We start from the raw sequence: 21,785 nt of genomic DNA on the forward strand, positions 1-21,785 counted from the left end.
TGAATCTGCCTAGGCTGTATTGAAATGTCATGTAGCGTTTAGTGTTGTTTTAAACCCCCAAAATTTGAGATGTTGAATTAGAATTTCTGAAAGCCGTGTTACATATACAGTGTAATGTGGCTTTAACTACTTGTTTACAGCGAAGGTATATATCGTCGTTGTCCTTCTGAAACCTCATATGGCCACATTTGCATGAAATGGGAAAAACACTGTACTTAATTATTTCTACTGTGTTGTCAAAGGTGACAAGCACTTTTTATTGGTTAGATATTTGCAAATCCCAGTAACAAACATAAAGGGTGACTAATAATAATGATTATGGCTAAAAATAAAAATCACGAAATATGGACATACAAGGTTTCGTAAGGACAGCAGCGATAAAGAACATAATGAAATAGAGAAAGTTTATTATTAATAAAATTATACAAATTCTATGTTGACTTGTCTGATTTTGGGCATCTTAAGTAAAACATTTCGAGACTGTCTCAAAACATTTTTTACGTGCACATGCGATACATTTTCCTCATAATTTTTGATATTATTGTTTACTTAAACCGTGTATTTAAATTATAAATTATCATCAGGGTCATGTGAATGTCTGTGTAGATTGATCTATTTTTATTATCATTATTTAGTGATTTAAGAAGTACTGTTTGAAAGTTTTATATTCTGTTGTCTTGAATATAATGTATATGCTCACTCTAAAAAAAAGGTGCTGTATAGCACTAAAAGTGGTTCTTTGCTCGTAATCATAGGGGAACCACTTTTAGTGCTATATTTCGGTGCTTCGGTGGTTCTTTAGGATGACTGAGGTGCTATATAGAACCGCTGAAGAACCATACGGTGCTATATGTCACCTCGGTCACCCCAAAGAACCTCTGAACAACCACTGAAGCACTAAATATATAGCACTAAAACTGGTTCCCCCATGATTACGTGCAAATAACCACTTTTAGTGCTATATAGCACCATTTTTGTTTAGAGTGTACAGTGTTCATTTAAAATAATTAAATGACTATTGTTACTCATTTCTATTTCTTGGTCTTGCTTTTGTTAGTAGATGCATTGGTGCTGCACATGCAGCAGAAAATGAACCAACTTTGCCTGCTGGCAAAAGGCCCAGCTGACATTTGTAAACATATCTTGTTTTATCATCTAAGGCAAAGCAGATGTAAATAAGCAGCACTGTTACATTAGAGCATGCAGTTCTAGCAGTTTTGTTCAACCACTGGGTGTGTTAAAGTGTAAAAAACATAAAACTGCAAAGCTCTTGGTCTGTTAAAGCTAATTTTGTCACACACGTATTCTTAGTTACTCTTCTGAGACTAAACACTAACAATAGACAAAACAGCATTTGGGGTAAAACAAATGTTTTTATTTATTTAAAACTTGGCCCCTTATTACCAATTGAGCAATGTATAAATGCCACCGTCTACTTGAATATTCCCAACCATACCCATTCATTCACCACATGTACAGTTCACGTCACAACGCATGTCATCTCGTTGATTTCTTGAAGATGACAATGAATTCACTGTTCTCATATTGCCTTTATAAGCACAAGATCTCAAACCACTTGAGGACAAAAGTTCAACCAACAAATCTGTAGTAACTGTGTGATGCTATCATTTCACGATTCACATCTCTGAACAATGTTCTAGGCACCTTATCGAATCAACGCCACAAAGAATTCAGACAGTTGTGAATGCAAAAAGGTGTATTATACCTATTAAAATGTCCTGTGGGTATGTACACATCATGGGGGGTATACAATATAGAGACAAAAACAAGTTTGGTCGGTTTAACTTTTATTTTACAAAAATCATTAAGCACATTCCAGTTACCATACAAATGTAACTTTTACAAGAGCTTCTACAAGAGCCATCAAATATGACAAACCAGTTGGAACTAAAATAGAGAACATTATGAGAACCAGTGGATTGTCAACGTCTTGAGTTCTTAACCTGCTTTGAATGTGAATTAATGCATACATGGATTGTAATGTTGCATGTGTGTTCAAGTAGATAATCAAGATTGACGTTTCTTTGTTACATTAAGATAAACATTGTGAATAATGTGTAACAATAGCGTTGACTAAGGCATCTGTTACAATGCAATGTAACGTGAAATGCTATAGGTATGCAAACACTAATTTGGCATCTTGAAATTGATGAAAATAATTTAGCAAACATTTTATAACTCTTGTTGGTTTAGGTATAATCCTGTGTAAAATGACAAACACGTTTAAAAAAGTACTTCACATAGAAAGTTAAAGGAGTGTGATTATGTGATCTCAAAAAAGTGTCTATCACAAAGGCCTATTTCACGCTTTGCATATAATAATAGCAAAATTAAAAGGCAACTTAAAATTCAGACATAAATCCAGATGTATACCAAGAATTCACTTGACACTTCTGAGGCCAAGACCTGTTGGCTATGAAAACAGCTATTTTTCTTTAAGGTCGGTTATATAGCACACAAAGATAAAACTACATCTGCCAAGTAAAAGAAAAAACACACCACAACAACATAACAAAAAGTAATCATTAAACAGATTAGACACAATATCTAGGTCACTACATTCACAATTTATAGACCTGTATGTGTCTAAACAATTGAAAGATGGAAATAGTTTTGTGTAAGTACAACAAACAAAACCACAGTAGGGTGAAAACTGTCTAAAAAGGAAGAGAACGAAAACAACATTGTGAGTGGTCTTCAGCGCACTGGTTACTTCTCTCCATCACTGGGTCAAACGGGGCTACAGAATCTTCTTCTTAAGAATAAGTGGACCAACATTATCCCCAGTCAGCTCATTATGCTTTATGTGCGATTTATCACACACAGGAAACTGCAAGAAGAGACGTTTAAATTAAGAGCTGATAGTGACTGTGGTTTTAGGGTGCCCTGACAAAGAGGAAGCTAAAAAAAGACACTTTTTTTTCTCTTTTGAAATGTTAAGGGTTTTATTTTGTGAACTTGTAATGTAAATGTATGTGTTTTGCACCAGTAATCATTTTGTTTGTATTTAGAATCTTTTTTTGAAAACGAATTTTCCATATGCATCTTCAGTTCCCTCTTACCGTTTTAGATCGCCAGCACCTGCAGTAGCAAACATTTGTACTCTTCAGGTCCTCTATGTCGATCTCATTTACCACTCTAGGGTTTTCCTTTTGAATCTTCAGGTTGATCAGGCTGTCCCTTTGCTTATTTTTCTTGGGTAGGAAAGGCCGGATTGTCAGATAACCCAGAAGAGCCAAAATGCCTAACAGTGGCAAGAGCCGCAACCACTCTGAAACTGAGACAGTCAAAGTGTAAAAGTCATTATATACTGTAGCATTGTCAATTTCAACTTAATTTATTTGTATAGCCATTTTCATGCATGGTTTTCTCAAACCAGCTTGACAGAAAATTGTCAAGAGACACATATCATGATGATTTCCTCTTGCTACAAATAAATGTTCCGTGTGAGATGATTTGCACTTTATTTGTTTTCAATTGTTTTGTACAGGGTTTGTTAAAATGGAAGTATTATTCAATCATTGATATATGCATCATTTTAGTCTTATTAGTGCATGTTAGTCTCACATGTACACATTATAAATATTATATAACGACATAATGCAGTGCATAAATTACACAACATAAATTGCACAAAATCTGTCATTATTTTAGTGTAGTTTGCAATGTCAAGTGCACTGTAATCATTTTATATATGGCTCATTCATGCTACATGATGAATTAAAAATATAAGGTGAATTACAGTGTCTATATAAATGCTCATTCAATTACAGTATTATATAATAACATGTCTAAAGATGTCATTTGCATGATCCTCAAACTTAGGAGTTAGAATGTCAAAGTGCAGCAAAGCTCTGGTCACGTTTGTTTGAGGCACAGCATTCGATCACATGATTTTCACGCTTTGTTCTTTACACAGATAAAATAGGCACTCGATTAATAGTGAAAATCTGTTGTATGGCAAAGGAGAATTGTTCTACTGTACAATGTTTAAACATTCCTTTGAATGGGCTTAATGTATTATATAGACACACTGTAACTTGTTTATCATCTCTAGCAGTTACACAAACAATTGTAAGGTTATTAAGACTTTAAAACCAGAGAAAAGCAAAACAATTGCGCGCATGATTTCATTATTTGAGGAGTAATAAACAAAGAGACAATTAACAATACATCCCTCTTTCTCATGCAGACATGTATGGGAATATCCTTAACTTTACACGTGACATTTTGTGTCAAAACACATAACGTTAACGTTACCTGTAAGTCGGGCAAAACCTCCGATCGTTTCTGGCAGAGGCAGCTTTTTGAGGTAGGCTGGAAGCTGTATTTTGATCATCCTGGAGATAGTTCCTAACACCATCTTGAATGACTTTGTGCACTTCTAATTGAGACCCAGCGATATATTTCCTGGGATATTCCATTCAACGTCATCGCGTTAGTTCAGTTACGTAGTCGTTGCCGTTTGCGCATTCAGAGGTCGGGAAGAATAACGTAGCTCTAATCACGAATACGCGTAAATTCAGGCCGCGCCGTAAAAGCGGCAACCAATCAGCGTCTGCAGAGTTGGTTGAGTCCAATTGGCTCCTTACACCGCGCCATTAGATTTTTAGATTTAATTGCACAATTTAGTTTCCTATTGAGCAAACGTCACATTTGTTTAAAGAAGACACTCCACTGTAAAACAGAATTTACAAGAGACTAAAGCTTATAAGCATGTTTCACTTTTCAAAAGAAAACTGGTTCAGGCCACTGTAACGTCAAAACAACATTGACCAGAATGCATTGCGCTGTTAGAAACTCACACTAATTTGTGGACTCATTTTTCATACAAAGCTAAATTAATTTTAAACATGCTCGTAATCGGAAAAATGCGTTTTAAATTCTTGTTCCACACTGAACGTCATTTTAGTGGTTCACGTTATTGCAGGCACCTAGCAGGACTACTATCCACGCTGACGTTTAGGTCCATCCATCCGGTGTCATTGGCGAATGACCGAAGATGTCTCACAGCAGGTTGTTTGCCCGGTTGCTCTGTAAGTAAAATCCACTTGAGTGTTGTTGGGTTTTAAACATAATGCTCCATTTGTGTTGACATTGTTTTAGGAACAAATTTAAACGTAGAAGCCATTTATCTCCTATTATTTTGGTTAAACGTACAGCTACGTTAATGCTAATGCGGTTGTGCTTGTCTTCTGAGCAGTAACATAGTTTGACATGTTTAACAGTGAACTTATGAACCATGGAATTTAACGTTACTGGTTGTATGCCAAATTTGAACCTTATCAAGTGGTCAAATGTCATTAAGTATCTCTTATATATTAATGTATGTTAACCATAGCATCTGAAAGACTTGAAAACCTTCAACCTGACAGCAATAACAATTTATATAATTTTGAGTATACTTTCATGTTGAAAAGGATGCTGTTTATGTTGCTACTAATATGCCCAGTGTTTTGTTTAACTCAACTGTGTTGTTCTGATTCTTTATGATTCTGAAGAACACATGGTTACATGTACTACTATACTGATAAACCTATGTGTAGTCATGTGCTTTACTGTCATCATCAGTATGAAATAAAGAATAATGTGGCCCTAAGAAACTGTCTAAATAAACAAAACATTTTTACTACATCCACGCAAGAGTGTAGCCCATCAGACACTTTTGTGTCTTTGGTAGCTCTTGTGCAATTCAAGTGTCTGTCAATAATGGAATTTTCTTCAAGGCCTGACCAGAAGGCCACGTTTACACACTTCCCTCTTAAGACATTTGCCTTTGTGCATTATGCTATACAATGTATCTTTTCAGAATTGTCATATGCAATCAAGTTTATAATTCACATTATATTGTAATTGATTTTTTGTTGTTGTTGGAATGCCAGATAATGGCATTTTGTGTGGATAGAATTCTCCTATATTTTTAGTAGTAACAGTTTTATTCTTGGATTACTTATGGGTTAAAGGATAAAAGAGCTGTTAAACTTCCCTGATCCATTATAAGCACTTTGAGATACTTAGAAAAAGTTTTTGATCCAGATTTATGCTTTGTGCCAGTCTTGTTTCCAAAGTATTTAGGTCTTGACCTTTGGCCATCAGACCCTATGTGACCTTTTGCCATCAGACCCTATGCAAATACTAATGTAGTCACCAAGTTATAGCCTAGTATTTCACAGTTTCTTGATTTTGTTGCGTCCCGCTGGTCTCAGCAATAGCAATTCATTGTATGTGGAAGCTGACAACAATCTTAAAATGTTGAATAAACAATTTCTTTATAGATCTGCATCTGTTGATCTGTGTTTTCAATTGCATCACTGTTTTTTTGTGTTGCAGTGCAGCAGACTGGCGTGAGACACTGTTATACTGGCAGCAGGAAGAACCTATACATCGACAAGAACACTAAGGTCATTTGTCAAGGCTTCACAGGCAAACAGGTCAGTAGCCACAGTATGTGTTCTTAATTTTAGCCCCAAAAGGGTGGGTGTCATTTAGTCTGTGAATGGGTTAATGTTCCTTACTGCACAAACACATCTGTGTGCATATAGATGAAAATCCAGTGTTTTGCAGTTGTGAGCTTTATAAGGTGGGTGTAAAATCACATGTTTATTTGACAGCCCAAGAGAACATTTATAATGTTGGCTCATAGTTGTATCCATCGGTAGACTGCAGAGCTCAATTTGTTTTTGTCTCGCTTTAAATGATAATGGGTTTAATAAAAAAAATAGGAATATGGCAGTAACTGTAGTTCCATCACACTGAATTATGCTTACACGCATCTTTCCAAAGGATCCCAGCATTTTGAACAAAATCACTGAATATCCGCACAGTTACATTATAAGGTCATCTTAGGGAGAATATGGTAATACAATAATATGACCTTTTAAAAGTGCTATTTGTGTTTAGTTTTTAAGATAAGGACAGATACAATTGTTTTTAATTCTTCCCTTTGGCCTGTTACAGTCAAACCGCTTGCTACAGTATCCAACAACTTTACTTTTCTCACCCTGGAGATTTACATCTCTCATTGTATTCCTCTCCCTCTCCTTCACCCTCTTTCAGATGACTCTGTGCCATAATAAAGGGTTATTAAATGAAGTTTTAATGAACACTCATTATAATTAGAAGGGGTTGAAGGATGACTACAGTGTCATTGCTGCATATTAACATTGCTCTTCAGCTACATAAGCAAACCATACCTCAAATTAATCGCCGCGCCGTTAACAGAGGCATCGTGCGGGAAAAACGGCAAAGTTAGCACAGTGTCTCAGTGTTAATGAGAGCTTGAAAACAAATGATGGTAGAAAAGTTGGCAATGGGTCGCAAAGAGGGGAGATGGATTAAAAACTTGCCTGTTCTTCTCATTACTTCTAATTATATTTGAAACATTATGGTGTTAGGTATTGAGGGTATCGGTGACCCTTGCCTTTGCGCTTATCTGCAACGTTTCAAAGTAATTTGTAATAATTAACATGGAAGCCGTGCTGGCGGGAGGTTAAAGTTCTCAACGTATCATTTGCACAGTCTGTTCCAATCTGCTTCATTATATTTTTTTGTAATAGTTTATAATACCTTTTGATAGAAAATGGCTTTGATGTATGTCCTGCTCACATGGCTTTTTTTAAATGCGACCTTTAAGTCGCATTTAGTCTATAACAGACACAAAGGTAACCCAAGTCAAAAAGTGACAAAGTCCACTTTTGATGTGTTTGCAAAAACTGATTTCTTTGATTCAATTCTTCTGTGTGCCATTAATCAAGAATGATTTCCATAAAGTAAAAGTTCTCCTAAAATAACAATTCTGTCATCATTTTGTCACTGTCATGTCTTTCAAACGCATATAACTTTCTTTCATTATTAGAACACACAAAACAAATGTTTACACTGCGGTTGTCCATATAATACAAGTACAAAAAGCTCCATAAAAGTGACAATATGACAGCTCCTGGTCACTATGTATTTTTATTGTTTAGAAAAAATATATATTTTTGTTTTTTACGTCATTCAAGTTTGACATAAGGGCGGTATGCATAATGACTGAATGTTCATTTTTCAAGTTCAATATTAACGCTTTAATGTTATTTCAGCCGTGTTGAATAGTAAACCCATTCTGCTGTCACTGAAGGATCTCTGATTTCTTTCTGTCTCTAGGGCACCTTTCACAGTCAACAGTCTCTGGACTATGGCTCTCAGTTAGTAGGAGGGGTGTCCCCTGGCAAGGGGGGAAAAACACACCTGGGTCTGCCAGTCTTCAACTCTGTCAAGGAGGTAATAGCCTGTGTGACCGCTGACAGTCTCCTGTGAGCCACAGTGTCTTTATTAGACAGCTGCTCTCATTCTCCAAGGGCACTGGAGGACTTTAAAAATAACTTATTTTGGACAAGTGATACCAACAGTAACAGAAATGTTAAAGGCCAGAAGCCACTAGTCTTATCTCTGGCAGTTTAAAGGCTTGTTCACATCAAATCTACTACGAGAAAATGTAACAAGTTTAAATTGAACTTTCCTAGCTTTCACATAGGAAATATACTGTGGGTGTGTGTTTGAATGAGTGTTTGAGTTTTTTTGAATATATATTTGTGTTTCAGGCTAAGGATGGAACTGGAGCCGACGCCACTGTGATCTATGTGCCGCCTCCTTTCGCAGCGGCCGCCATCGGCGAGGCAATAGATGCAGAGATCCCACTGGTGGTCTGCATCACAGAGGGAATCCCTCAGCAGGACATGGTGCGCGTCAAACATAAGCTACTGCGCCAGGGCAAGACACGCCTTGTTGGCCCAAACTGTCCTGGTGTCATCAATGTAAGAACCACGCCGATTAAATACATTAATCTCACAATCTTCTCCTTTCTTCGGTGCATGTATGCTCAGCTGAACTGACATAGGATGCGCATTATAGGGGTTAATGTATGAATAATGTTGATGCATAAACTATATAGACTGTTAAATATTAGGGGACATATTGTGGAACTCAGGATTTTTCTTGGATGCTTTGGGTAACTTTTCAGGGTCAAGAAGTTAGCCAATCTTGAAATAAATAATAATATATAGAAGTTAAAGGTAAAGTTAAAAGGGAATGTTCAACTTAAGCAAATATAATTGTACGTTTTAAATTGGTCATGTAAATTAAACCATGACAGATATTATCAGTGCGATTCAATGGGTAAAATAAAATGCATCAAAAGTGATAGCCATTACTTAGCTAATTGTTTCTATTTCAAAGTAAAAGCACTATATCAAATTAAAACCATTTAAAGAAATAATATACAATACAACACATTTCACTTTTACTTGCATACATTATAAATTATATCATATTTGTGGTTACTGTATAATGTGTAGCTTAGGGTGTTGTTTCAAATCACCAAGTTTGTTGATTACATTTTAATGAAAGATTGATAAGAGATTTTTTTTTTGCGGGGAAAGGCCTGGGGAGTGGATAGTGGGCAGTGATGAATGGTTTGCAATAGGTGAACTATATATATTAATAAATTCAAAAGGGTGCTTTTGTTCATGTTTTGAATTGCCTGCTGTAAAATATGTAATGTGTGTGTGTGTGTGTGTGTGTGTGTGTGTGTGTGTGTATATATATATATATAAAACAGAATCTGACTTTTTGTGTTTTTCTTCTATTTACAGCCTGGCGAATGCAAAATTGGAATTATGCCTGGACACATCCACAAGAAAGGAAGAATTGGTAAAAGTTTCACTGGATGACACCTGTCTGACACTCCATCTCTGATGTTTAGTGTTCTCAGTCAGAGATGCACCAATATATCGGCCAGTAATCGGTATCCATTGATAAAAGCAATTTTTCACATTATTGGCTGATAGTTTAAAAACAGTCGATGATCAGGGCCGATATATCCTGTCAATCAAAAAAGGACAGGAAAATGCAATGAATTTGTGCTCTGTGTATATAAAATGTTTAGAAACATCACCAATTTGATGTTCAATATTAATAGTAGTTATATTAATTCATAACATTCAGAAAGTTAAGAAATTTTAATTTAACCTTGAGAATTTAGTTAATGCGACTTAACATAACCACCAAACTATAGGTATCTGCAGATATCACTCTGGATTATCGGTGGAAATTTAGTTTCAGTGCGTCTCTAGTCATCAGTCAAAAGAATTTGTGACTTTGGCATTAAACAGAAATCTGTATTTCAGACAGATACGTTTTTCCAAATAGGGCTGTCACAATTATTAAGTAATTGTCTCGTCGCAATTATTTCAGATAACCGCAATTATTTTGAATCCTTAGAAAACAAGGGTGATCTGCTGCATTTTGCATCCACTGTCCTTGATCGGCACCCACTGTTACCATCATTTGAGAGAAACACATTCCATCATTTGTTGTAATAGCTTTGTATTTTTTGTTGTTGTTGATTTATTTTGTTTCCAGACTTGCTGCATCTACACAGCAAATAATATTAGTTATTTACACATTTTTCACATTTCTAAAGTATATATTTTCTTCATTTAATAAATTAATTGTCATTAATAGTTACATTGTCAAAGCCTTACAACAGGCAATTAATCGCCATAATACTAATAATTTAACCGTCAGCCAAATTTCATAATCGTGATAGGCAAATATATTGAATTCACTCTCACATTTCTAACCATGTCAAAGTTGTTGTAATGTCTCAGCTGGCCAGTGGATTCAGATGTACACAGTATCATACTGTTCAGATCTCCTCGCGTTTTCAAATCAGAGACTGGAACCGATAGCTTCTCATACTGTGAAACAGTCACATTAGCAGCTGAGCAACTGAAAAACATCTGCTGACTGAGTGTGGCGCTAGTAACGGCAAGATCATGGGTGTGATTCCCAGAGAATGTACAAATTGATAAAATGAGCTTTGAATACACATTAGTTTAACGTGTCTTTTAACTAGATACTGTAGCTGATACTTGTTTTTAAAGAGCTCTTAGGAAACGTAGTTAGAGGTGAGCTCTGTACCTGTTCCTGTAATGAAAGTGGTGACCTCATAAAATATCTGTCTGGAAATGTAAATGGGTTTAGCAGGTTGCCCCTTTCCAGTGTCATTTTTGTACTTTATTGGTTACAGTTGACATTTGCAAAGTTATATTTCTGGATTTTTAACACCACCTATGTAGCAGAATATTCAAAGACATTCATGTTGCAGACAAAGCATTTACAGAATTTATGTAGCGGTCATTAGACCTTTTATGTTGTATTGAAACAGTATTACGTGAGCAAGAATTCTGCTGTTCTACAGGTAACCATGCTGATATTCATTCCAACAGCATGATTGCAAGTGTGATATTTCTGATACAGCACTTGGCATATCAAAATAGAGGTCTGGCATTTATAGTTTTATAGAATAATACTTTAATCTCTTTGCATTGCTTTTCTCTCTTTTTTTAGGTATTGTATCTAGATCGGGAACCCTTACGTATGAAGCAGTACATCAAACCACACAAGTGGGTCTGGGACAGTCGCTGTGTATTGGTACGAGCAGCTCTTTTGTATTCCATTATTATAACGTTTCTTAAGCTACAGGAAACTTAGTGTTTGAAAAAGCAGAGCTCTTTAAAAAATGTGTCTTTTCAGGTATCGGTGGAGACCCGTTCAATGGCACTAACTTCATTGACTGTCTGGAGGTTTTCCTGCAGGACCCCAAAACCGAGGGCATCATTCTAATCGGAGAGATCGGAGGAGATGCAGAGGAGAATGCGGCAAAGTACCTTCAACAGCACAACACCGTAAGCAGCTTTTCTGACTTCACAAAAATGAGAGAAAATAAAAACAAAAAGTGTAAAAATACTAGAATATAGGTTCAGGTAAAAGAACCATATCTGTTATTCACACACGCGACAATAAAATGTATAAACATGGTTTACACTTAGCGGTTAAAGTCAGTTGAGTGAAACTTTTGGGATCTGAAATGGTGTAGTTAGGAAATCAAGAGCTAATGGGTCCATACTGAAGAGCAAAAAATAAAATCCATCAGTATGAACTTATATCACACTACTTTTGTTCTGCACACATCCCTCCCCGAACAAAAAAATCACTGATTTATTTAGAAATAACTTTTAGGACCACAAACCATTGCTTTTAGGGGTGGGCAGAATGACCAAAAATCTATTGCACGGAATGAGTAATTTTATTTCACAGTAACTATATATTTCACGGTAACAATCTCCCATTATATCTTATACCTCATTTGTCTTAGATTGATTTAATTAATTGATTTAATTTATTACAGTTCATTTGAATGCTCACCATAGTTATAATGTAGGCAAGTTATGAAAATCTACTAAAGATATCAAATTAAGTTCTGATAATGAAATTTATTATTTATTTATCTTCTGTATACTGTAGGAAGATAGACAACATGTATAACAATGAAGTATGAATATATGCACAAATAGGGATGTAACGATTCACTCAGCTCACGATGCGATTCACGATTCTGATCTCACGATGCGATTTATTCACGATTTACTCAAGATTTATTTTTACAAAATGAGTTGAAACAAATTAGAAATGAACAACTTCCCTTGCATTATTTCTTAAATGCTTCACGTTTCTTTGTATAATAAAATTATCTTTTATTTCAAATAACAAGACTAAACTGTAATTTTATAACAAATTAATAATAGAAAAAGTCTCTTTAATATAAACAAACTAATACTGTCTGTGCTTTTCTTGGATTTTTTTGCATTTAAGAAATATCAGCATGTCCACGTTTAGGTTTGCAGTGAACATGGCGGCCCCTGCTGTTCAAAAAATGTATTGCGATTCAGTTCACACCTCAACCGATTTGAATCGTCACACATTATAATCGATTTTCAACCGGCTCACGGTGAATCGTTACATCCCTATAAAACTATGAGAGTACAGTATATGACTGGTGTTATAAACTGGTGATAATGGGGTCTGTACTGTAGGTCTTCATCGCTCTTTACTCAGATGCGCATTTTTAGTGTGTTGCAACTCTCTGTCTTTAGGTTTGTTTTTTCCTGCACTTGTCTTTGCACTGCGAGTCTCTGGTGACTCCACACGCATCTCCCAAAACATTTTTTTTTCAAAACGCGGTTTGCAGAGCGTCACGTCAAAGCGCTCACGTTTCGCCTCGGGTCTCCTAAAGTTGATCTTTATTAAAACTATTAACAGCTTTACAAAACAATCTGACTTCTGAAATACGTGCGAAAGAGCTTTCTTTATATCCACGCGCAGATCCCTGCACCCCTGCACGAGCACTGCGGGTGACAGAGAAAGTGCCGGACTGGAGCGAATAACGAAACTACAGACTGAAAAAAGGTCAAAAGAGTATTTGATTTGTTATGGGTGCATTTATTCACTTGTTTTTCATCAACTTGCAGAGTGCTGAGTTAACCACACCTACTTATTTACATTCAGCGGAATACACGGAATAGAAAAATCTCTTACTGTTGACATTTTATTCCACGGTAATGGTATATTCCGTCTTTCCGCCGAGCCCTAATTGCTTTGTTTTTCTCATCCTTTGGGATATTTTTTATCTTCTGGACATCGGCAATGTACCTTGATAAACAGGAACCCTCACCACACATGGAGCTCCTATTTCCAGGCTGCCTGTTGCCTCCGGGATGACATGCAGGCCGAAGGGCCCGACCTCACGTCGTGTCTGCGAATGAGAAAACAGCCTCCAACTGCTCTTTGATCTGTTTTGTCTGTGAAAGAACGTCTACAGGGCTTCCTGTGTGATCTGTGGACCAGCCATGCTGGATTTTACTCACAGTCAAAGACCTTACAGACTCCTAACAGAGCCTCGGTTTGTGTCATTAACCATGTCATATTTATTCCTCCAGCCTGAAGTTGCAGAGGGAGAGACGATATATTAACAACTTTTGCTTGGGTAGAATTTTTCCACCTGTGATGATATAGAAAGCCAGCGTAGACTCAGTGAATCCTGGCACTCGCCCACTCCTGCAGGAAATGCGCTCAACTAGCCCGGCTGATACAGGCATATTGTATATGGCAAACTGACACACAAACGTCCATTTTGCTCAAGAGGCCCTCGGGCGTCGAGACACGGGTCGGACTGAGATAAGGTTCGATAATGCGTCAGCAGTGGGTCACGGTAATCTTAGTATGGTTCCATCAAATCAATGTAAGTGCTTGAGCCGCATTGATGCACGGCTAATTTTCAAGTGGAGCTATTAGCCGTTTCAAGAACAGTCCTTCATCCTGAGAAGCAGACCTTGCATGAGAGCTCATTTTATTGCCAAGTTGAACAAAAATAGCAAACTGTCAACCTGCAATTTCCAACATTGTTGAGAAGTTTTAGTTGCTGAAAGTCAAAACTCAAGTTTTTGAGAACATAAGCTTGCATGCTATTCCGCCCTGTCAGTTAAATTAGTGGTTGAATTGATTCAGTGAACAATATTCTTCAATGATTTGTCAAGATAATGAGAAAAGTTTACCTGAAAGGAACAATTTCGTACGATTTGCGACAAGGTAGTTTTTAGTGAACGCTGTCAGGATGGCCTCGGTCATGAATAATGGCGATCAATGAACGGTCATGCTACATTTCATCTGTAGGATTTAGCTGAGGGTGAAATATTTGTCAGTTATGAAATTTTTTGCTTGTGCAGCTGTTAACAAGACCTGAATTGATCAGACTGTAAAACGCATGGTGGTCTGATTAAGGACCCCAGACAGGGATGATACATCAGATGAGCTTTTAGGCATTAATGGAAGTGGAAATGGATGCAGGGGATGGTAAACTATTGGCTGTAGAAAAAGCGATGTCTAATTTATGTTGCTATGTGATATATTTGTCTGTCACAGAGTTTCTTTAGGTTTTTTGGTTGTCTGAATTGCACTGGCATGATGGTTTGGGATGACTACAATACCTGACCTTTCGTTCTTGCGTGAATTGTTCCATAAAGACTAGGGGTGTAACGATACACTCAGCTCACGATTCTGTACATATCTCGATGCTGGGTTCACGGTACGATACACATCTCGATATTTTGAACAAAATTCAAAAATGAAACTGAAATTCAAATAACATTTATTTTCAAAATATTAACAATTTCAGTAACTTATTTTGTTGCACATACAACTTAATAAAGAATTTTAACATTTTAAGGCTTAACTGAAATTAGAATTAAGATCAGTGTCAATTTTGACAGCAAATTTTGATTTAGTTTTAGTCATAGTCTTTTGACTAAAATGCAATTTAGTTTTAGTCATCCCAATTTATCATAGTTTTAGTCTATTTTTAGTCGATATAATCTACATTATATTAGTCTACTAAAATCTATCTGGATTAACTCATTTAATTGGTGTAATTAAATGTTCCATAAAAAGATTTAACTGTTTCGACATAATTTACTTTACCTTGGAATTAAATGAAACCAGGTCATTACCTTTATTTTTCAGAAAAGTTGAGTAACTACTGGATATGCATTGTTGTAACACAGAGAATATTAGACCATGAATGACATGTAGCAGTTCATTCAGTCTCATTTTGACTCAATTGACTCGTTAGTTCAGTGAAGGGCGTGTTCATTCAGTACATTCAACCAATGAAACGCTCTGACAGAGCTCACGCTCAAGCGCTATTGGCTCGTGTCTCTTTGAAGCTGCAATGTCTTAGCTTGAGACGGTAATAAATGAGAAAAATCTTTCAAAAAGACATATTACATAAACTCTATTACATTTCTTCAATCATGCAGATCACATACTTGTTTTTTAGCATGTCATTCGATCTTTTAATCTACAGTACGACTCACTTCTTTTCCTACTATGGTAGTCAATGGTGGCCAAGAACTGTTTGGTTACAATCATTCTTCTAGACATCTTTCTCTGTGTTCATCAGAACAAAGAAATTTATACAGATTTGGAACAATTTGAGGGTGAGTAAATGAAGACAGAATTTTCATTTTGGGGTGAACTATCCCTTTAAGGAGTTGTCATTCAGCCCAAAACAGGACAGAAGGGTTGAATGTTCTTCCGCACCAGCGTTCTCTCAAGGTTTTTTTACCCGAGCAAAATATAATTACCTTCATTATCTTAATCTTCCTGGAGTAAGTTTAGTCTGCAGTCGGCTGTGCGAGTGTGAACGGTTCTAGCAAAGCTTGAGCTTTGAACCAAAGACGGCTCCTGTGGAGCGTTATAATGTTAGCAGGTAGTGTAAGATTATCAGGTATTAAGCAAGATTGTCTTTGACTGGCGGTCACATTCACTTTATGTTCTCTACTTGAAGTCAGCGGTCCTGTTTAAAGTTTGCAGTGAAATCAAAAATTGCCAGTGAAGTTTAGTAAGAACTTTTTTTGTTTTGAGGTGCTAATGTGTACATTAGAAACAGTGCTGGATGAAATTAAGTCACTCCCACACAAGCAGTTAGGTGCCTTTATCTGCCTCCCTTTTAATACTCACATTTGACCATATTATACAGTGTTTGACAGCTCATGCATTTATCTTCACCACGTATATACACATCTGTGAAGTGCATCTTAAGGCTGTAAAACAGAGACTCGCCTCCTGTAATTGTTTTTGGAAACACATTTTCTTCTTTAGGCATACTATGACCCTATAGTTTAAAGGATATATGGCAGGGCGATGTGATGTTGCATTTGTTGTCTAGGGGTTTAAAGTTTTTTTAAGAATACATTAAAAATGCAGTTGTTGCTGACAGTGACATTAATACACTGCCAGTTCTATGGTGAACATGGGGCTTAAAGTAAAAAAGTCTAGATGTTGAACTGAAAAAATATACATGAGCAAATGTAGTTGGCATAATCTTTTCTTATTTTCTTACAGAAAACACTTTTAAAGATTTAAAGAATTTTTTTTAATATTACATATTTTAGAGGAACTCTAAAAATACTTCAAGACATACAAGTGTCACAATATACTGGTGCTGACGATAACCGTGATTAAAAAATCATGATTATTGATAATGTGTTAATACTTTACCTATGATAATATTATACATAATTCGGCACCTGGTTAACATTTTGATTTAAGAGCCACAATGGTTACAAACTCCACCTCCCTGATCGAATTTGGAGTGTGATTTATTGCCCAAAAAAGAAAAAAACTTCAGACCCTTAACTCATGCGTGTGATTCAGGGGCATAGCCAGAACTTTTTTTTAGAGGTGGCCAGGTAAGACCCAGTGATTTTATTAGGGTGACCAAAAATCCTTACAGACAGAAATTCTTTAACTTCTACTGTAATTTACACCAATTCTTCATTACACATAGTTTGCTGGTCAAAAACATACACAAAGAACGTAAAGTAAACAATTTATTTGCAATGCTTTCATGTGCTAACATTATTTTAAAATAATTTGCTAGCTATCATTTGCAGTAAGTTAGCATTTTTTATAGAAAATAAACATTGCAGTACCCCAACTTAAACTTTCGAGAAAATGTAATTAATGAATGAAATCCAGTTAAACAAGACTGATTTTACTGACCTGATCCTTCTGCTGGCGATGAACTTCCATGGTACACAGACAGTACACTGTCACGAAGCGGTTAGCAGCTGTTCAGCTATAGCCTCAGACTGTTTGCGTCAGTGCGTCAGCGTATGACATCATATTAACGTGAGAGTAATGTTCTCGCATTACTTTCAGTGCATACACTAAATGAACTGCGTAGCACTTCGTAAACTCCGACACATTTAAAACTGCTTCGCACAACAGAGGTGGCCAGATAGGTGGCCATCCACCATTCAAGAGTAGCCGTGGCCACCCATGGCCACCATGTAGCTACACCCGTGGTGTGATTTAAGCGCGTAAGGTCCGATTCACATGTCGCTTCTTCTCCGCGCGCATATTCATTATTTTAAATGTAGACGCATGGCAGGTGTGCGCAAATAAGGGGTGATCACAACTGCTCATGTGGTGCGGCGTGCACATTTTTCTAGGTGTGTCGGCGCCGCATCGAGATGGAAATAGTTCAACTTTTCAGAGTGCCGCGCGTGCACTGCGGGTCATTTGAAGAGAGAAAGAGGCGCAGTTTTAGACACTAAATGTGAATGGGGCCTAAAACAGTTCCACGAGCGTAAACACACCCTTGCGAGAGCGCATTTATGCTCCGCGAGCGCGCAGAACAGTATCCACGCGCGGAAAATAATCTTTGAGAGAGCGCATTTCTGCTCCGTGTGCATAAACACAGTCCGCGAGCAGGCTTTGACGAGCGCGCGCGCAATTCTCTCTGCTCTCGCAATTGCTCAACGCTCGCTCGTCGAGTTAACCTTTGAGACTTTGGATGCGGGACAATGGTAGATGTCTCCGCTCATTTGATTTGTCACTTTTGTGGTTTTCATGCGCCCGAGTTTAAGGTCTGAATAAATGCCATAACAAGCGAATAAAATTGCCTTTTTTGATAATGTGTATTGATGCAGAGTTATTAGTTTCAGTGTGTTGTGCTTGGAAAATTGCCACCTCACCAAAAAAATACAGGCACAAGCATCGGTATTGGTATCGGTGAGTACCAGAAAAAAAATTGGTACTCGTACTCGGTCTTTAAAAAATGGTATCGGAGCATCCCTACTAAAAACCTCCACTTGCCGGAACTAATGTTTAAAAATGTTGTCAGACACTCATACAACCTTGTTTGTCATTGACCCACATATTTAAACCCATATTTACTTTATCATTGTTATTACATCTGCAGGGTGCCAATGCTAAGCCTGTGGTGTCATTCATTGCTGGCCTGACGGCTCCTCCTGGAAGGAGAATGGGGCACGCCGGCGCCATCATTGCCGGAGGCAAAGGGGGTGCCAAAGAGAAGATCGCTGCCCTGCAGTCTGCAGGAGTCGTCGTCAGCATGTCTCCGGCTCAGCTGGGCAGCACCATGTTCAAGGTGAGACGGCTTTCTCTCCGTGCAAGTCGATATTCAAAGACAGAGTTAGAGCTATCACACAGAGCTGCCCAAATCCCACCGTCTAATTGCTCAACACGCTGTTTTTCAGCTTCTGGAGGTGCGCCTGCCAATGCAAACACGCTGCGAGCAACCATTAATGGCATTCATATTAGAAATGCTATTTATTTTTCATATTTTCTTCCTCTCGGTTAGAAGTCACGCAGCGGTGCATGCATGCTGAGCTCTCGCTTTAAAGCAGATTCATCGGCATGCGACGCTCCAGCCAAACAGGCTTTCCGAAATGCACCGTTCTGAGAGCCAAACCGGTGACTAATATAAGGGGCCACCTCAGACAATCGCAGCAGTTTTAACCGCAAGATATTTAATAGAAAGCTGCATGGCGAGACAGGAAATGAACAAGGCTCTGTTTATATTGCCGTGTTAGCAGCTCGGCCTCTTTATCTCAATTTATCACAGCCAGCACTTTTAACAAGATGTATAAAAAGTGAAAGCGCGTATTACGCTCATTCGTCATTTTATCCTTTCATTATCAGCGCTAGCAAACCCTCTTTCCTCTGCATCGATACCATTTTCTTTCCTCTTCCACCGCACCCTTGGATTCTAATTTGCAATCATTGGAAGTAATGATGAAAAACACTCCGACTGCTTGTTAATTTTGCAGCCCATTGTGTTCATACATCTGTGTTTATCTCATTGGCCGATTTAATAAGGATGACACACACATGCCCGAAAGTCGATTGTGTATGTCTCATTGGTTTTCCAGGCGTCACATGCGCATGCACGTACAGACTCAAGTTATTATGCCATATCTGTCCAAATCTTAATCTGAATATTAACCCTTTCTTTCTTTTTTATATTGTTAATATCAATTAAATTGATCTTAACTCGGTTAACACTATTGCCAAATATTGTGGTGTACTGCTACACACAACAAGATATCAATCACACTTTCGTTCTCTCTCTCCCTCTTTGTAATAATTACAAATATTTGTTTATTTCTTGTTTTCATTTCAACGCTCCTCTCTGTCATCCATATTGATTTCTTGTGCACGGCATGGCCACTAGATGGCAGTAGAGCTTCAAGTATTTCCAAACACTGCATCTTCATTTCTGAAACTGACATTTGCATAAGGGAATTGTGAGGAAAAATAAACAATTCCGTCACCCTTATATAGGAAAAATATGTTTTCAAGCACAATGCATCACCCGGCAGCTGTTAGCCTTAGTAAATTAACCATGTAAATAGCTACACCTCACTAGAACAATCTGCATTCATCTTGTGCATCAAATGCTTGTCTTTTCAACCCGCAGCGTATTTTATACAGCTCTATTTGTTTATTTTTGGCTTCTGTTGATGTTGTTGTGCGCAAGTTGAATGGGAGCTTCCTCCCTTCTTAAGATTCACAGTGAATAGTCACTGATACAACTTGCCTTTTCTTCCATCTCATAATAGACTTTTCTTAATTCAGTTAAAAATAAAAATCAATTTAAAGTGTTTTTCCTACTAGTTGGTTTCTCAACCTCTACCATACCCATGCCAATCACGTCCATTTGAACCCTTTTTGCTCTTCCTTCATCTCTGCAGGAGTTTGAGAAGAGGAAGATGTTGTAACTTGTTAGAGGGAGCTTGACACACGCTGGCCTCCCCGCCTAAGGACCTTCTTCCCAGCTGGAGACCATCACCTTTCTCCGGGCTCGACAATGCGCACACCTTCGTGTTTTCAGTTGATTCTATGAGTACATGTTCCGTATTTGCACCAGAGGAAATAAAATCATTACAGAATTGATCACAGCCTGTGTAGGGCACAGGAACATGTCCACTAGATGCTTGTAATCCTGCCACACTTGGAGAAATGTAAACCATGTGTCGCTTTTTTGTGATAAACCTGACGCTGTTTGAATTCCATCTCTTATGTTCTCTCTCTCTCTGAAACAGAAAATATATCGTATGATCTGATACAACCTTGTAGTACTTTATTTATCTGACTATTTAGGTCGTATGTGCTTTTTAATTTCAGCAGTACAATGCATGTCTTCAGTGAGTATGTGCTTGAAAGATGCATGTTATCCTTTTGCCAGCTTTTTGCTGAGAGGTAATGGGTGATTTTTGAATTGAATCGCTGTGTGGCAAAATGCCATTCTCGGCTCGCATTCACGTTGAGCACAGAATTCATTTTGCGACAACCAACGCGGTGACTGACCTTTCGGCTCTTTGAGTACATTAATGTTATCTTTCTTCGGCTTTTGAAAGGAAATATGGTTTCCGCGAAATTATTTTCAGCATCTGCTTTGTGCTGCTAGTGCAATTATAGAATTGACGAGAAATGCTGTGATGGCATCATTGGGGATGACCAACAGTACCTGACAGTTGTAATAGAACCTGATCCTTTTTCATACAACAAGTCTCATTCAAGCTCGACAAATTTAGAGACCTAAATGGACCAAATGACTGAAATTTACATTGCGAGGAAAAGTGTAAAACCACATGTCACCTGTCCCAGGCTTTTAGCAGGGGTTTTCATTCGCTGACACGGGTTTATTAATTCTGACATTCCTCGCTGGAAGGGAGAATGTGTGGAGGAGGATTTTTTTCCCCATGATTGCATCTCTCCTGCCTAATGACACGCATTCACATTTTACTCCAATAAAGAATGAAAATGCAAATGAGTTCTCGTGCCAGGTGCGTTTCAGAAGTGCTCGGTCTTGATGAATAGTCTCAACCACAATTATAAGGCTGCACAGGTTGCCTGTACCAAAAAAATTCAACTTTTCCCAGATTTCAATCATAACAATTTGTGTGATGGAGTGGGAGGAGTTCAGCGTGGAAATGGCACCACACGCACTGACTGTGTTGTTGCGACCCTACAGTTGAACTGCAGTTTAAAGAATACGACGAAAAAATATGTTG

At 37.5% G+C, this 21,785-nt stretch overlaps 2 protein-coding genes across 2 annotated transcripts; one reads left to right on the forward strand and one right to left on the reverse strand.

The window, feature by feature from the left end:
- Nucleotides 1-1,374: 1,374 nt before the first annotated feature.
- Nucleotides 1,375-4,528, reverse strand: cisd2 (CDGSH iron sulfur domain 2). The gene is made up of 3 exons (XM_057331146.1): nucleotides 4,282-4,528; nucleotides 3,084-3,298; nucleotides 1,375-2,851 (listed from the first exon to the last, which is right to left on the reverse strand). Exons 1-3 carry the CDS (start codon nucleotides 4,382-4,384, stop codon nucleotides 2,762-2,764), a joined length of 408 nt encoding a protein of 135 aa, XP_057187129.1. The 5' UTR covers nucleotides 4,385-4,528; the 3' UTR covers nucleotides 1,375-2,761.
- A 429-nt stretch (nucleotides 4,529-4,957) lies between these two features.
- On the forward strand, nucleotides 4,958-21,554 carry suclg1 (succinate-CoA ligase GDP/ADP-forming subunit alph). The gene is made up of 9 exons (XM_057331142.1): nucleotides 4,958-5,057; nucleotides 6,352-6,452; nucleotides 8,167-8,283; nucleotides 8,604-8,816; nucleotides 9,654-9,711; nucleotides 11,413-11,496; nucleotides 11,599-11,750; nucleotides 18,668-18,856; nucleotides 20,463-21,554. The coding sequence occupies exons 1-9, from the start codon at nucleotides 5,024-5,026 to the stop codon at nucleotides 20,487-20,489; spliced, it is 975 nt and encodes a 324-aa protein (XP_057187125.1). The 5' UTR covers nucleotides 4,958-5,023; the 3' UTR covers nucleotides 20,490-21,554.
- Nucleotides 21,555-21,785: the final 231 nt, after the last annotated feature.

The sequence above is a fragment of the Triplophysa rosa genome, linkage group LG4, assembly GCF_024868665.1.
Source record: "Triplophysa rosa linkage group LG4, Trosa_1v2, whole genome shotgun sequence".
In the NCBI taxonomy this organism is placed as follows: domain Eukaryota; kingdom Metazoa; phylum Chordata; class Actinopteri; order Cypriniformes; family Nemacheilidae; genus Triplophysa; species Triplophysa rosa.

Coding starts and splice junctions, on each gene's coding strand:
- cisd2 (XM_057331146.1), bottom strand. CDS start 4,384: ATGGTGTTAGGAACTATCTCCAGGATGATCAAAATACAGCTTCCAGCC. Junction 3,299..4,281: donor AGGTTTTGCCCGACTTACAG/GTAACGTTAACG, acceptor TGACTGTCTCAG/TTTCAGAGTGGTTGCGGCTC. Junction 2,852..3,083: donor GGTGCTGGCGATCTAAAACG/GTAAGAGGGAAC, acceptor CTCTTCTTGCAG/TTTCCTGTGTGTGATAAATC.
- suclg1 (XM_057331142.1), top strand. CDS start 5,024: ATGTCTCACAGCAGGTTGTTTGCCCGGTTGCTCT. Junction 11,751..18,667: donor ACCTTCAACAGCACAACACC/GTAAGCAGCTTT, acceptor TTACATCTGCAG/GGTGCCAATGCTAAGCCTGT. Junction 18,857..20,462: donor TGGGCAGCACCATGTTCAAG/GTGAGACGGCTT, acceptor TCATCTCTGCAG/GAGTTTGAGAAGAGGAAGAT.